General features: G+C 34.5%; 1 protein-coding gene across 9 annotated transcripts in view; it reads right to left on the reverse strand.

The window, feature by feature from the left end:
* Positions 1–14136, reverse strand: part of Dmd (dystrophin) — a 2313977-nt gene that overhangs the window by 604509 nt on the left and 1695332 nt on the right. For all 9 annotated transcript variants that reach the window (XM_075957213.1, XM_075957212.1, XM_075957218.1 and 6 more), the window contains one exon: positions 4737–4854. In XM_075957213.1, the coding sequence (XP_075813328.1) occupies positions 4737–4854 (118 nt within the window). The remainder of the gene's footprint in view (positions 1–4736; positions 4855–14136) is intronic.

Raw genomic sequence — 14136 nt, forward strand, 5'->3', positions numbered from 1 at the left:
AACTGCTGAGTATAATTATATATGAGCTGCTCTGCTCTGACAAAAATAATATTTCCTTGCAGTTGTCTACCACAATATTTCCATCCCATCTTCCCCAATGGTCTCTGAGCTTTGGGTTGGATAGGAGGGTGTAGAACGCATGTTTCTTTTAGGGCTGAACATTCTACAGGCTCTTATTCCCTGTACTTGGGTCAGTTGGGGTTCATTATGTTGATCACCATCTACTGCAAATAGAAGCTCTTCAAATGAGAGTTGATAGATATACTGATCTATTGATATAATCATAAGTCATTAGAAGTTCATTTAATACTATGCCCAGTTTTGTAGAATAATAAAAATGGGTTCTCCCTTGTGACATATGAACAGTCTAACTATAGGTGCTCAGCCTGATTCTGGTCCCAGGTATGGGTTTCATCTTGTGGAACAGGTCTTAAATCTAAGCAGAATGTGGTTGGTTACTCCCATGGTGTTTGCGCCACTATAGTACCACTGGGCACCTCTTGTCAGGTCAGTCATTATTGTAGGCCAAAGGGTTTGTAGCATGCAAGACTGGTGATTTCTTTTCTTCTCTGGTAGCATGCATAGCATCTTTCAGCATTATGAAAACTAAGTCATTGTGGATGAAGGTCCATACCAGCTTGATTTCTCCATGTTCTATGATTTACATATGTGGTATCTTCAGCAGTAAGGTCTTACAGGCCACAGAGATTTGTACAAATCTTATTTGCCCCAGACTGCATTGTCTGATTGAGCCGCTGGAAGATAAAACACCAGGACAAGATCTTTCTCAAACACAACACTTTCTAGTCTTCGACCTGCCAATCTTTCCTTTTAAAAAGATATTTTTTATTCTTGTACAATTTCATAATTTGCCTAATGTACTTTTAATCTTGTTTATCCCCACTATTATACCATTTCTACTTACACTGAATACCATACACATTCCCCCAAAAGTCCTTTTTCCTAGTTTCAAGACTTTTGTAATTTACTGTGTTTATTTATTAGATGTCTTTGTATGAGCATAGGTCGGGGTTTATTTATTTGGAGGCTGGGTAACTTACTAATCCCTATACCACTAGAGAAAATGATTTCTCTTCCTTCAGTCACAATTTAGTGTTGATGAATTTTTCAAGGAAAGGTCAGGTCTGGGCAGCTCCTCTCCCATTTTGATGGAATATTGATTGTTTCAAATTTTCACAAGCCTTATGTAGGTAACCACGGCTGATGTATAACTAAGTTTTTCAGGTTTACCTATTAAAAGCCTTAACGTCATATGGACATAGGCTAGATTTCTAACTTCTCATGTATCATCTTCCTAACGTCCTCCACGAGTTTAGTTGGTGTTTCCTAAGACTTAATTTCTATCTCTAAAATGGCAATAACAATATGCACTTCCTTTATTTATAAGGAACATTGAAATGAAACCACTTACATGAATTTCTTCACTACCCAGATAAAATTTTCTCTCATCATTTAATTTTATCTACATAACTTACTTCATGTTTTCCAAGGAGTCTTTACTGTTAAATATTTTAAATTGCTGCTTTTTTGGTAGTGAGATAAACAAAAAGCTACTAAAAGTTTATTAGATACTCTCTAAACATGCATTCCAATCATCCAAACATCATAATCAAAACAACACCAGCTAACACTTACTCTCACTGAGATTCTATCAGGGTTCTGCCCTAAGTATTCCACACGCTGTCTCACTAAGGCATGAAAAAGTAATTCTATTTTATAAAAAAGGAAACTGAGGTAGGGAATTTTAGAGATTTTATACAAGGAAAAAAAGTCAATGGCCAATTCAGGCAGTTTGCTATCCAACACTTGCATGTGCTTTTGTTTTATGGCCTCATAATGATAGCAGTGGGAATTATGGCAGAAAAAGTTACAAAGGCAAGGCTCTCATATGTTAGGGGACTCACATTGGCCAGCATTATTTGTGAAATGAAAGGAAAAACATAATAAAGCAGGATCTGTCTTTCCATATCTTCTGCACTGCTATGCAGGTTATTGTGGTATTATGCTTTGCAATATTAATGGGCATGAACAAGGATTTTGCATAATTCAGATACCTCTAGGAAAGCAACTTCAAATCATTCTTAATTTATGAGCTTTTGGTCCCCTGACCCAGTCACTTTGAAGAAGAAAATGACCAGGAATTGTTGACAAATTCAGCAGTGAAAGAACTGGAGAAAAAAAATAAGCAATCTGAACACCAGAATGTCTCATCTGAATTCACTTAGAAGGAAACTTACTCTTTCATTTAGAGTAAAATATGAGTATGAACAATATGATTGCCTGAAAGCAACAGATAGCAAGGAAACTGTTTTGTATGATAGAACATATAGTTATTTTGTAGACCTAATTATTGAGGTCTATTACTACTAGTGAGGAAAATGCTTATTCACTTTGTTTGCTTTTGATGAAATGTAATAACCGTATATTATATATATGGAAAGACAGATCCTGCTTTATTATATTTTTCCTTTCATTTCACAAATAGTGTTGGCCAATTTGAATATATATATATTCAAATATATATATATATTCAAAACATTCAATGTTATGAGCTGGGATTTACGAAGGTGGGAAATGCTTCAATATAGTATCACACATGTATTAAATATTTTCTCTATTTAAATTATTATTTTTTAAGAATTTCTAGAAGGTATAGGGCAATAAAAAGAAGAACAAACCATTAGTGGGCAAATACAACTTTATGAGCAAATACTTTATTCCCACCCTATCCTCGAAAACCATCAAATTTATATAAAGAAAAATTGTATTTTGAGCACTAATATAACTTTGTGAGTACTGAATTTTCATCCTATTTTATAAATTTGAAATAAGAAGACAAATTAAAACATAGCAGTGTTACACATGACATTATTTAGACAAACATATCTTGTCAGAATTATCCAAGTAGCACCATTTGCAACTCCATGAATGTTCAGAAGTCAGATTCTAGCTTATGCTTTAATAACCAGCATGACACATTTCAAAAGACTATTTAAATTAGAATTGGTTCCTTATGCTGCAATTATTTATAAAGGGTCTCAGTTATAAAAGAAAAAAAGCTTAGAAACACGGAGTTATTCAAATCACTAGATATTGTTAGAGAAATATATACTTGCCCTCCAGCCATTCAATTGTAATCTATATCATAAAAAATGTAAACACAATAGAGTAAAAAAGATTGCAAGGGATAATGGAAAAATCTGTATCTGATGATGAACATATATTGCAAATATATTAATTCTATTTTTATCTTAGGGAAAGGAAGCTATTTCTCCTTAGCAAAATAATAAATGATTAAAATTCTGGTAAGATTTGCATATACATCTTTACCAAATTTTCCTACTTTTTCAGACAAGAAACAATACAATTGCACATTAAGATTTACTCTTTTGAGCTGATATATTCTAACATTGTAGAAAACTCTTAGGGTCCACTTTTGGGAAGGAAAGTTCTGATACATCAACTGAACGACACACTGTTAGCCATCGCATTATTCTTGTCACGGCGGATGTACAGTTGACATTTTGAAATCAAATGTAGAGCTATAGCACCTACATTTGTTCTTTGTCCATAGTAGTAGTGGGAGAAACTGCCTAGTTTTTTTCCACATCTATTTCTCTTCTTCACAGGTTCAATACCAGTAATAATTTGACACTGTCTTTATAGAAATAGGCTCATGTCACGTGGCACAAACAATAGACTATAAAAAAATCAATGCGTATTTCTTTTAGGGTTGGCTCATGACAAATTCTTATGAGCAATAGTCATTTTCTATCTATTGATTAAATGCCTAAGATGTTCTGTATACAAGGTGACATTTTGGGACAGCAACAGAATAAAAATGTAATCTACTATAAAAGCCAGCAAGATGTGAGAGGTTACTAGTCATAGTGGTTAATGCTGTTCACCTAGTGCATTGGTTTGTCTACAAATTCATAGTTTGAACAACAATCCAAGTTTAGATTTCACAACTGAGAACAGGACATTTAGATTAACACCACGCAAATGAAAGAGACAGTGTTTCTGGGAAGTGAATCAGGACATAAATAATTGCAGAACATAAATGTATCTAGTTCTAGTAACCATATTAAAATGAAAGAAGAGTTGATAAAGTACTCAAAGGAAAATGTTGTCGAACCATAAAGAGGCTTGAAAATTCTAAGCTATGCTCTTTGTTTTGAAAGCTTTAACAATCTGAGTAACTTGGAACCCAGTTACTCATATACCAAAAATATTACTATGAAATTGCATAGGGTGACTTTTTAAAGACTTTATATGTACATACACTTTATATGGTAGTTATAAGATACTTAATATGTGATAGCTATTAGAGAGAAGTTGTAGAGAGACATTAAAGTTGGTTCAGGAAACAAGTGTTGGCTTGGCCCAACAATCAAGACTATGAGAAAGAGACTGTTATCTCCATGAGCATCAGCTCAGATAGATGATAACTAAGGATACTATAACTCTCCACACTATGTTCACCACATTCACCATGTAATGCCTTGAGACTCCATAAACCCGAGCTTCACTAAAATCATACATTTTCAATTCATTGGAATCATATTCAATAGCTGGATGACTTTATATCCTGAAAATATTCTTCAGTGAAATAGTTATCATATACAAATACATTACATTTTCTATACGTTGAGCTGATACTGAGTATTTCATGTATCTGGCTTTAATGTTCCCTGACCCATTGAGGGACTTACTTCGATCAGTGATGATTGTTCTAGCTTCTTGATTGCTGGTTTTGTTTTTCAAATTCTGGGCAGCAGTAATGAGTTCTTCCAACTGGGGGCGTCTCTGCTCCAAATCTTGTAGTGTTGCCTGAAAGAAGAAAAATACCTCTTGCATTGGGAGTTCTCCAGCATTGTATATTCCTTTTTTACACCATAAAGGAAAAGGACTATTTTCAAATCAGCTGAAACATTTCTAGAAACAAAAAGACATAACAGGATATGAATCTCCAGTTTGTGAGGCTTTATAGAAAGGAACTGAATATGACATGTATTCCATTCTTAGATACAAGATGATTTCAAATGAAAATTGTAGCAGAGACTTGCCTCTCTACCTATGAACTAAGATGGAGTAATTTGGATTTGTGTAAATAAACTTCTAAAAAAAATGTAATTTGACTCATCACAGTGTATTTGAAAAGGGTTAGTTATATGTTTAGTCTTGTCTTGGGTAATTTTTTTTAGAGACAGGAAAATCTCATATATCATTTAAGATACAGTATTTAATGTCTTTGTAAATAAAATTCATTACATATAAAATGAGAAGTTGATATAGATGAACTGCAGCAAGTTTCCTTAAAGTTGCCTATCCATGAAAATCACCAAACTTCTTTGATTCATTTCAGACTTAATGAATTAATAAATACCTGGTAATACTCATTTTTAATACATTCTCCACTTCATCATATGATTATAAATTTTTGAATAGCATCACTTAAACTCTAGCCCTTAGAATCTTCTGTTATATAAATATTTTGGTGTATAAGTGGTGTATGTGGTGAATGTACACATGTGTTGGCAGATGCAGGCACCTATCTAAGGCACATGGAGGTCACAGTGTTCAGGTGTCTTCCTTTTTTACTTTCTGCCTTAGGATTTTGAGGCAGGGTCTTTCTGAGAATGTATAGCTCACAATTTTCAGATATGCTGGCAACTAGCAAGCCTCAGTGAGTCTCCTTCCTTTATTCACGGGAACTGGAATCCTAGAAACAGAAACGCAAAATCTAATCTTCATTGCTGTGCAGTAAGCGCTCTTAACCATTGAACCATCTCGCCAATCCTCATATAAATAATTTTAACATTTAGTGACTTTTGGGAAACCATTCACAATAATAAGCTTAACATTAAAACCATTTTAAGTATAAATGTTAATCAGTAATAACGTCCTTTTGTCTTCAAATATCAATATCTATTTGCCATCTTAGTCTCTATAGTCAATGGCCAAAAATCTTAGAAATATGAACAAAATATTTGAAAAAATATTGTTCTGGTTACAAAACTTAATTTTACTTTAACTTGGTGAAATAAACAATAATTTCTATTTATTAACAAGGACTCTGACAGATGCTGTGCATTCACTTGTTAGTTTTTGTTTATTGTTTTTTACCTTAGGTTCTTAGACTATCTTTTCTTGGGTTCTTGGTCATCCTAGCAATGTCCGGTGTAACTTCCCAGTCATGAAATGGGCTTAACTTAAATGAGACATTGCTTTAATACTCACACAAGTTTTATGCCCCCATTACACTAGTATATTTTGCAGTCAGGATCAGAGGATTTGTGGTTGCATTGGGATTTATGTTCAAAGTACCTTCCTGTCTGTACCAAAGACACTAGGTCATTCAGGATTGTTTTAGCTATCCTGTTTTTTCTGTGTGTGTGTTTCCACATGAACCTGAAAATTAACCTTTAAATGTCCGCAAAAAATTAAAGATCTGTTGGAATTTGGTGGGGTTGCCTTGAATCTGTAGATTCTTTTGGCAAGGGGGGCATTTCTACCATCTTAATGCTGCCTATCCATGAGCATGAGAGATATTTCTATCTTCTCATATCTTCTTCAATTTATTTCTTCAAAGTCTTGAAGTTCCTTCTACACAGGTCTTTTCCCTTTCTTGGTTAAAGTTACCACAAGATATTATATATTATTTGAGGCTATTGTGAAAGGTGCTGCTTTCCTATTTTTTTCTCAGTTCATTTGTCATTTGTATCAATGAGAGCTGATTCTTGTGAGTTAATTTTGTATCCCGCTACTTTGCTCAAAGTGCCTATGAGCTGTAAGAATTTCCTGTAAGGACCACTTATGTGACCTATTGTATCATTTGCAAATAAAGATACTTTACTTCTTCTTTTCCAATAAAAGGGGAGGTCTGTAGTGAGCCTACTTGTTCCCCTGGTCAGAGTGACCTGTGTGCTCCCAGGAAGTGCCTGTTTGATTTGGGAACTGGTATAAAGCAATGAATGGGGGAAGGGATATTAGAAGGAAAATATTTGTATGATTCACTGGAGAGATGGGCAGGGGAAGAATGAAGGCCTCAGAAAATCGTGTGCTATGGAAGACTTGGGGTTGAGACTGGAGGATTGGATTTGGAGAAGCAGAAGAAGTAAAGATCTACAGTTAGCCTACCTGCTTCCCTGGCCGGAATGCATCTTTTATTTTTGTTCTCTTAATAACTACATTAGAACTTGTCAGACTTTAAATGTTAAGTTCATAAAAGTGAAAAGATAAAATTTGATAGCTAATAATACTTCTGAACCTCATTTACCTCTTTATGCCCTTTGATACCAGATAATTTTCTAGTGATTTTGATTTTGGAAAGGGCAACTCTGGATCATTTATTTAGCATTTTCTTTGTGAACAGCTTTCAGATTTAATCTCAATGGTTTCTTGTAATATTAAAATAGTAAGAAAAACTTATTCAAACACTGTACATTTATTTAGAGAATATTTCTGTGGTTTTTTTTTTTGAAAAAATCAGAGTGGCTCGCCTTTAAAAGATCTTCTGCATTTGTAAGTTGTGATTGCTCAGAAGAAAAATCCAATTTTCAGGTTTCTAACATTTATGGTTTTTTTTTTATATAAAAGTGTGTTTGAAATATGGAACAAATTGCCAAAGACAGCTATTGAAGTAAGTAGCATAAGTAAGTTGGACAGTACTGAACAAAATTTAAGGCAGAGACAACAACTGCAGATAGATTTTGTAAAATAAGACATATTCTAGGGTTAGAATGCTAAAAGTTAATCATCTGGAAAACAGCAGGTTGAAAAGTTGCTTTAGTAAGATTTCTTCTCAACTGCAGAATTATGGTCAATAGATCATATAGTTTTAAAATGTTACCCCCAAACTAGAGATAATGCCAAACACTCACCTTGAATTTGATAACTAAACAAATATATTCAGATAAAAAGATATAAATTCTTCCATTTGTTTACTTCTTCATTTATAATATTGCAGGTTTTTTTCCAATTCTAGATCTTCTAGGGGATATGGGTGTGGCAGTGAACAAAATTACCTGTTACGGTTATGTCGCTAGTGAAAGTTATTTTTTAATGATTGAAAAGATTTTTATAAGAAGTAACTATCAGATTATCTTTTTTGATTTCTTATTAGTTGACTCTTAAATGTTATTAGGAATCTTTGCTTTTTATTTACAGATATATTAGTAGATACTTGCTCTACTCTTATTTACTTTGAGGACGTTTACATTTCTTTAAACTTAAAAGTGTGTTGTAAAAGTAACTCCATCAACTTGTACTTGAATTTTCCCAGACTCTAAATTAAACCTGACCCCAAGGAACAGCTTTCACTGCTGAAATTAGCAAGCATGTCAATTTAGGCTTAAAACAACCCATTTTCCCCTCTAATGAACAGAATTCATCTTAGGCTATTGTGAAACCTGTTCTCTAGTTGGGTGCGTCTCTAATTCTGCTGACAGACACATGCTTTATGAGCACCCTGGAAGATTATTAATCAGTCCTTTAAAGAAGCCTCATAAAAACAGAAAGACCTTCACAACTATATTATAGCTGTGTATTCCTGAGCAAAACCACAAATCTTTATCACACCCATTAAAGTACTTTTTCCTATATGGTAGAACAAGAGCATTCTTTGGTTTTCTTTGTAGAAAAAAGGGAAGGATTTGAATAATGAGGCCATTCGAGTATTTTTCACTAATACACTATAAAAATAGCAACCAAAAGGACATTTCAAGAAACATAACACTATAATATAATGTGAATGAAGGTTATTTTTAAATTGATTTCACTTTATGCATGTTATTTATTAGTTTTTATAATTACTTTAACTAGCAACTTAAATGAAAATGAATTCCACAACTTGTCAAATGCAAGGAGTTTTATTTGTCTCCTATAGAGTTAACCAAGTGTCAGAAAACACTTGACTAAATCATTATTTGAAGTACCTAAATCCTAATTATCTCTTCCAAATTCTATTCTGTGCCTGCATCTGCTGTTCTTATCAGATGCTACCCTCTCAAATAAATTGTGACTATAATCTAATGCCTCAGATTAACTGAGGGTGCCACTGTCTCTCACCTTTCTCATTGTAACTTTACTCATGCCAAAGAAAGAGAATGCTAAAGACTCCTATCTATTTCTCTGCTATGACACAAGGTATTTACTGAATATTTACATGAACAAAACTAAAGCCATTACATGCTCAACAGTACTTAAGCATTGTAATTTATTGTGTCTACATGGAGTCTACCATTCTACAAGAAACAAAACACAGGAAAAGGAAGGAACTGATGCTATTTCTAAGAAGACCTAAGGCAGCTATCAGACTTAACTACAAGCAGCTTACCCCTTGGAGATGAAAATCCATCATGGATTCCACTAGCTGAGCAAAGGTGGAAGTTAAAAATAACTTCAAATACAAAGTGAATCAGAAGTCTTTAATCCTATGAAATCCCCCCAGGGTTGAGGGAAGTGGTTATAAATAGCAATCCTATAAAAAAGGAAGTTAAACACCGAAACAATATATACTATAAAGTAGGTCAGTTTAGTCTCTTAGAAAAAAAATTTATCATCACACTCCTTTAAAAAGGAATTATACGTAAATAATACTAAAATAGAAAAATCAAGACTGAATTGAATATTTATTTCTTATATATCTAAGGGAAGGTCTTAACCAAGTTTTTCTATTAATAAGCATTCTTCCTATAGTTTCAATTACCACGACTGCTGCCATTTTCAAGAAACAAACATGAATTAAGCTTAACTATAATGATAAAGACCTTTACATATTATAACATTAAAAATATTCATAAAGGCTGCAGAGGTAGAGTGGTTCCTGGCACCCTGTCATATATGGGTGGGGCAGTTACTACTCTGTAGCCTTTTGTAACTGAACCTGCTGTACCTTTATCTCACCGAGTACATTCATGCTCCCTTCTCACCTTCCAGCTACCGGCTGCTTCTCCAAAGAGACTGGCTAAACTGCAGTTTGTGTTGCATCCCTTCACTTCTTCATTTCTCATGCTTTGGACCAGTTTAAGTATTTTCCTATGTCGTGTAGCTTCTCTACGCTTTCTGCAATGGTCAGAATGTCTGCTGCTAACTTCTCCATAAGCACTTCCTAATTGTGGCCATCTTTTTGTCCCTTATTTGTCAAATGCATTATTTGCTAATAGTCATATGCACGTGCTTTAGAACTTTCAGAAATCCTTACAAGAAATCTCAAAGAACTCCCCTGTTCTCTTCACCCAGATTTATAGTTAAAATATTGCTACATCAGTCACTGTGTGTTTGTGTCTGTGTGTGTAAAATCTGTGCACAAAATATTATGTTTCTTTTCTAAGCAACTTGAGAAAAATTCCAAATATCATGTCTCTAAAGTAAGATATGGTGGCATATGTCTGTCAGTCCAGCTCTTGGAATATTGGGTCCGGAGGATTGTCATGAGTTTCAGGCAACCATGCAACACATATTCAATGCCATGCCACTCAGAGCTACATTTTAAGTCCTGATCACAACCCTGCTCTTCATGGTTTTCCCATTTCCAACTCTCACAAACCATATGTTCTATGTGGCCATCTCTGTAGCTCTTCTTTATCCCACATACCCCCCTCCCCGGCTTTTTTAATTCTTCTAGTTTTTGCTAATACCCCAGGTCACGTACTCAGACTTAAGGATTCAGAATTAGTCTCCACAAATAAGATAGACTATGTGGTGTTTGTCTTTCTGAGTCCGGGTCGCCTCCCTTGGTATGCCATTTTCTAGTTTCATAGATTTACCTGTACATTTACTGATTTAATTTGTCTTTATCTTTTAGTTATCCATTAAGCAATTGAAAGACATCTAGGTGGTTTCTAAATCCTAGCTGATGTGAATGTGGTGGCAACGAACATGACTGAGCAAGTATTTCTTGAGAAGGATGATGGGTCTTTCAGGTATATGCCCAAGAATGGCATTACCACTGCTATTGGTTGCCTCCAAGAATTTGAAGGTAAGTCCAGTTGCTGAAGACACCACATGCTTCAAACGCAAGACTTGGAGGGATGAACTTAGAACTGAAAGTCTCCTTCCTGTAGACTATCTCTCATAGAGCTGCTCTGAATGCCTCTAAAGATGAAATGAATCAGTAGTCCTACCCAGATGTGCTGCCTATGAACTATGATAATGACCACTATGGCAAGATAACCATAATGGTGCAATTTTCACAGCTATATCTTTAATGAAACCAAACTTGTTTAATTGGACTTAAATGACTCCTCAACAGGAGAGAAATTAGGCTTAACACTATGAATCTAGCCAATTATCCTAAGTTGGTGGTCACAGATCTTAGAGCAAAATTGACATTTTCCTAAACCAGTATAATCTCTAACTGCACTTGAAATGATTATCCTTATATCTATCATCAAGGAAGTTTTTTTTTTGTGGCAGACATAGGCAATTACAGAAACAGACAATTAGTCAAAATGAAGAGAACACCAGAGGTGACACTACAGTGTGGATGGGGAATTTTCACATGTTCTTATAACTAGATGAAGAGTCCCAGGCAAAATTTGTGATATATATATATATATATATATATATATATATATATATATATATACATATATATGTATATATAATACATATGAGATAGTAAGTGTATGTTGTGTGTATTTACATATATGTAATAATAATCAAAATAACTTATGAGTTTAAGAGGACAGAGGAAGACTTAGACAGATAAGAGCTGTGTGTGGAAATGATATAAATACCACCTACTTTGAAATTCCTTAAAAAGAATTTAAAATTTTAAAATGTACAAAACATTGAAAACATTTATCTTGAGCCATAAATAGTTCAGAATTTATTTTTGAAGAGCAACAGCATTCCTTTATATGATCTTAGCTCCATTTCTAAGTCAGGAAATTAAACATAGCTATAGTAGTACAATCTAAGCCACCTTCTTTGCTCTGAGTGTGATAGTTATTCTATTAATGGCCTTCATAGCTACTGTTGCATTTCATGACCTAAGCTCATGAACAAGATTTGGTTTTCATGTCTTCTTAGTCTTTTTTAATCCAAAAGAAATATATTCTTTATTTGACAGTTATATACAATGTTCCCTAATTGGATTTCAACAAATATTATTTAGTATTTCTGATATGTAACTGAAGAAGGGATAGGGGATGTATCAGTGAAGAAGAAAGACTCCCTTTCTCTTAAAATTCAGTAATAATTGAGCCAAACAGTACATAAGAAATCAAAATAAACATGGGTGCTGTCATAGGGAAAACCATGGCACACGGCAAAGATATCCAAGCAACCTTCTGGACCAAGGGGTGCCTTTGTAAGGAGTTCAGCGTCAATGGCATTTACCTACTATTCTACCTGCATTACACAAGGTGAAGTTATTGAGGAGAGTGACAGCTACTGTTATGCACATGAACATACACAAGCCTTTGACTTCTAGGAAGTTACTAAAGGACCTTTGCTGCAAGGTATTGAAACCCATCATTATATTACAGCAAAAATGGGCTTCCTTCGGAGTGTTCTTTACTGGTGTTTTAATGTGGTGGGCATAGTAAGAACTTTCCTTGGGAAAAACTGAACTCTCTCTTAAGGACACACAGACAATTTTGAACAATGGCATGTTTTCACATAATCTTTTATTTCCTTCATATGATGTCAAACACCTATGATTTCAAGGGCTCTCCAACCTTCCCTGGACTCTTTCCAATTTCCTTTTGCAAGTATATTTCTCCTAATATTCTCTTTTTTGTGTGTTAGTATGGCACATTTTCTTTTAGGTCATAATATAAACACTATTGCAATTTTGGTACTAAACTTCAACTTTTTGAATGCACAGCATATTAGGATACCATGGTATTTTCATGTACTTATTAATTTCTGGACACTAGTAAACATGGCTCTCAATATGCCTTCTATGGGTTGACCATTTAAAATCCATTTCAATTATATTAGTATTTTCAGTTACCTTGACCACTGTTTCTAATTTTTTATGTTTTTTGCCATTTTTACTTTCAAATCATTGTTGAGGAAAATATTTTTTATATACAATGCAGTGATAATCACAGGGTCCTATTCTATTCATGCAGCTTAGGATCTCTGGTAGATCAAGCAAGTAACAAAGAATTCTTTGTATGTAACAACCATTAGACTGGTTGGATGAAGTGATAAAAGATACTGAACATGTTTTCAAACTAGTTAGTTCAATTACTTGACTAATAATTTCGCTCAGTAGACTGAGGCCTCAATCGGGCTCACCTTTTATGAATTTGGGATGTATGGAAAGGGTCACTGTCTTCATTTTAGACTCATAACATTTTAAATCTTTTTCTTTCCTGTGCATCACTTCTGACCACCAAAGCCTGTGACAGGGTTGCCCAATGCATGCCTTTTCTCTTCTTTTCTCTTCTTTTATTGATTTTTATTGATCTCTACATTTTTCTCTGCTCCCCTCCCTACCTTTCCCCTTGCCTTCAGTTCTCTCTCAAGGTCTCCATGCTCCCAATTTACTCAGGAGATCTTGTCTTTTTCTACTTCCCATGTAGATTAGATCTATGTATGTCTCTCTTAGGGTTCTCATTGTCATCTAGGTTCTCTGGAATTATGATTTGTGGGATGGTTTTCTTTGCTTTATGTTTAAAAACTACTTACGAGTGAGTGTAAGTAATAATTGTCTTTATAGGTCTGGGATAACTCACTCAAAATGATCACAGTGTATGCGGGAGAGGTTGTGGGGTAAAGGGAACACTCCTGCATTATTGGTGGGAATGCAAGCTGGTACAGCCCCTTTGGATGTCAGTGTGGTGATTTCTCAGCAAACTAGAAAACAACCTTCCTCAATACCTAGTAATACCACTTTGGGGTGTATATCCAAAGGATGCTCAATCGTGCCACAAGGACATGTGCTCACCTATGTTCATAGCAGCTTTGTTGGTCATAACCGGAACCTGGAAACAACCTAAAAGCTCCTCGATCGAAGAATGGATAAGGAAAATGTGGTACATTTACACAACGGAGTACTTACTACACAGGAGAAAAAATAACAACATCTTAAATTTTGCAGGCGAATGTATGGAGTTAAACCTTTTTTTTTAAACAAAGGGTCTTTCAGCAAAT

Source organism: Microtus pennsylvanicus, chromosome X, assembly GCF_037038515.1.
Source record: "Microtus pennsylvanicus isolate mMicPen1 chromosome X, mMicPen1.hap1, whole genome shotgun sequence".
NCBI classification, from domain to species: domain Eukaryota; kingdom Metazoa; phylum Chordata; class Mammalia; order Rodentia; family Cricetidae; genus Microtus; species Microtus pennsylvanicus.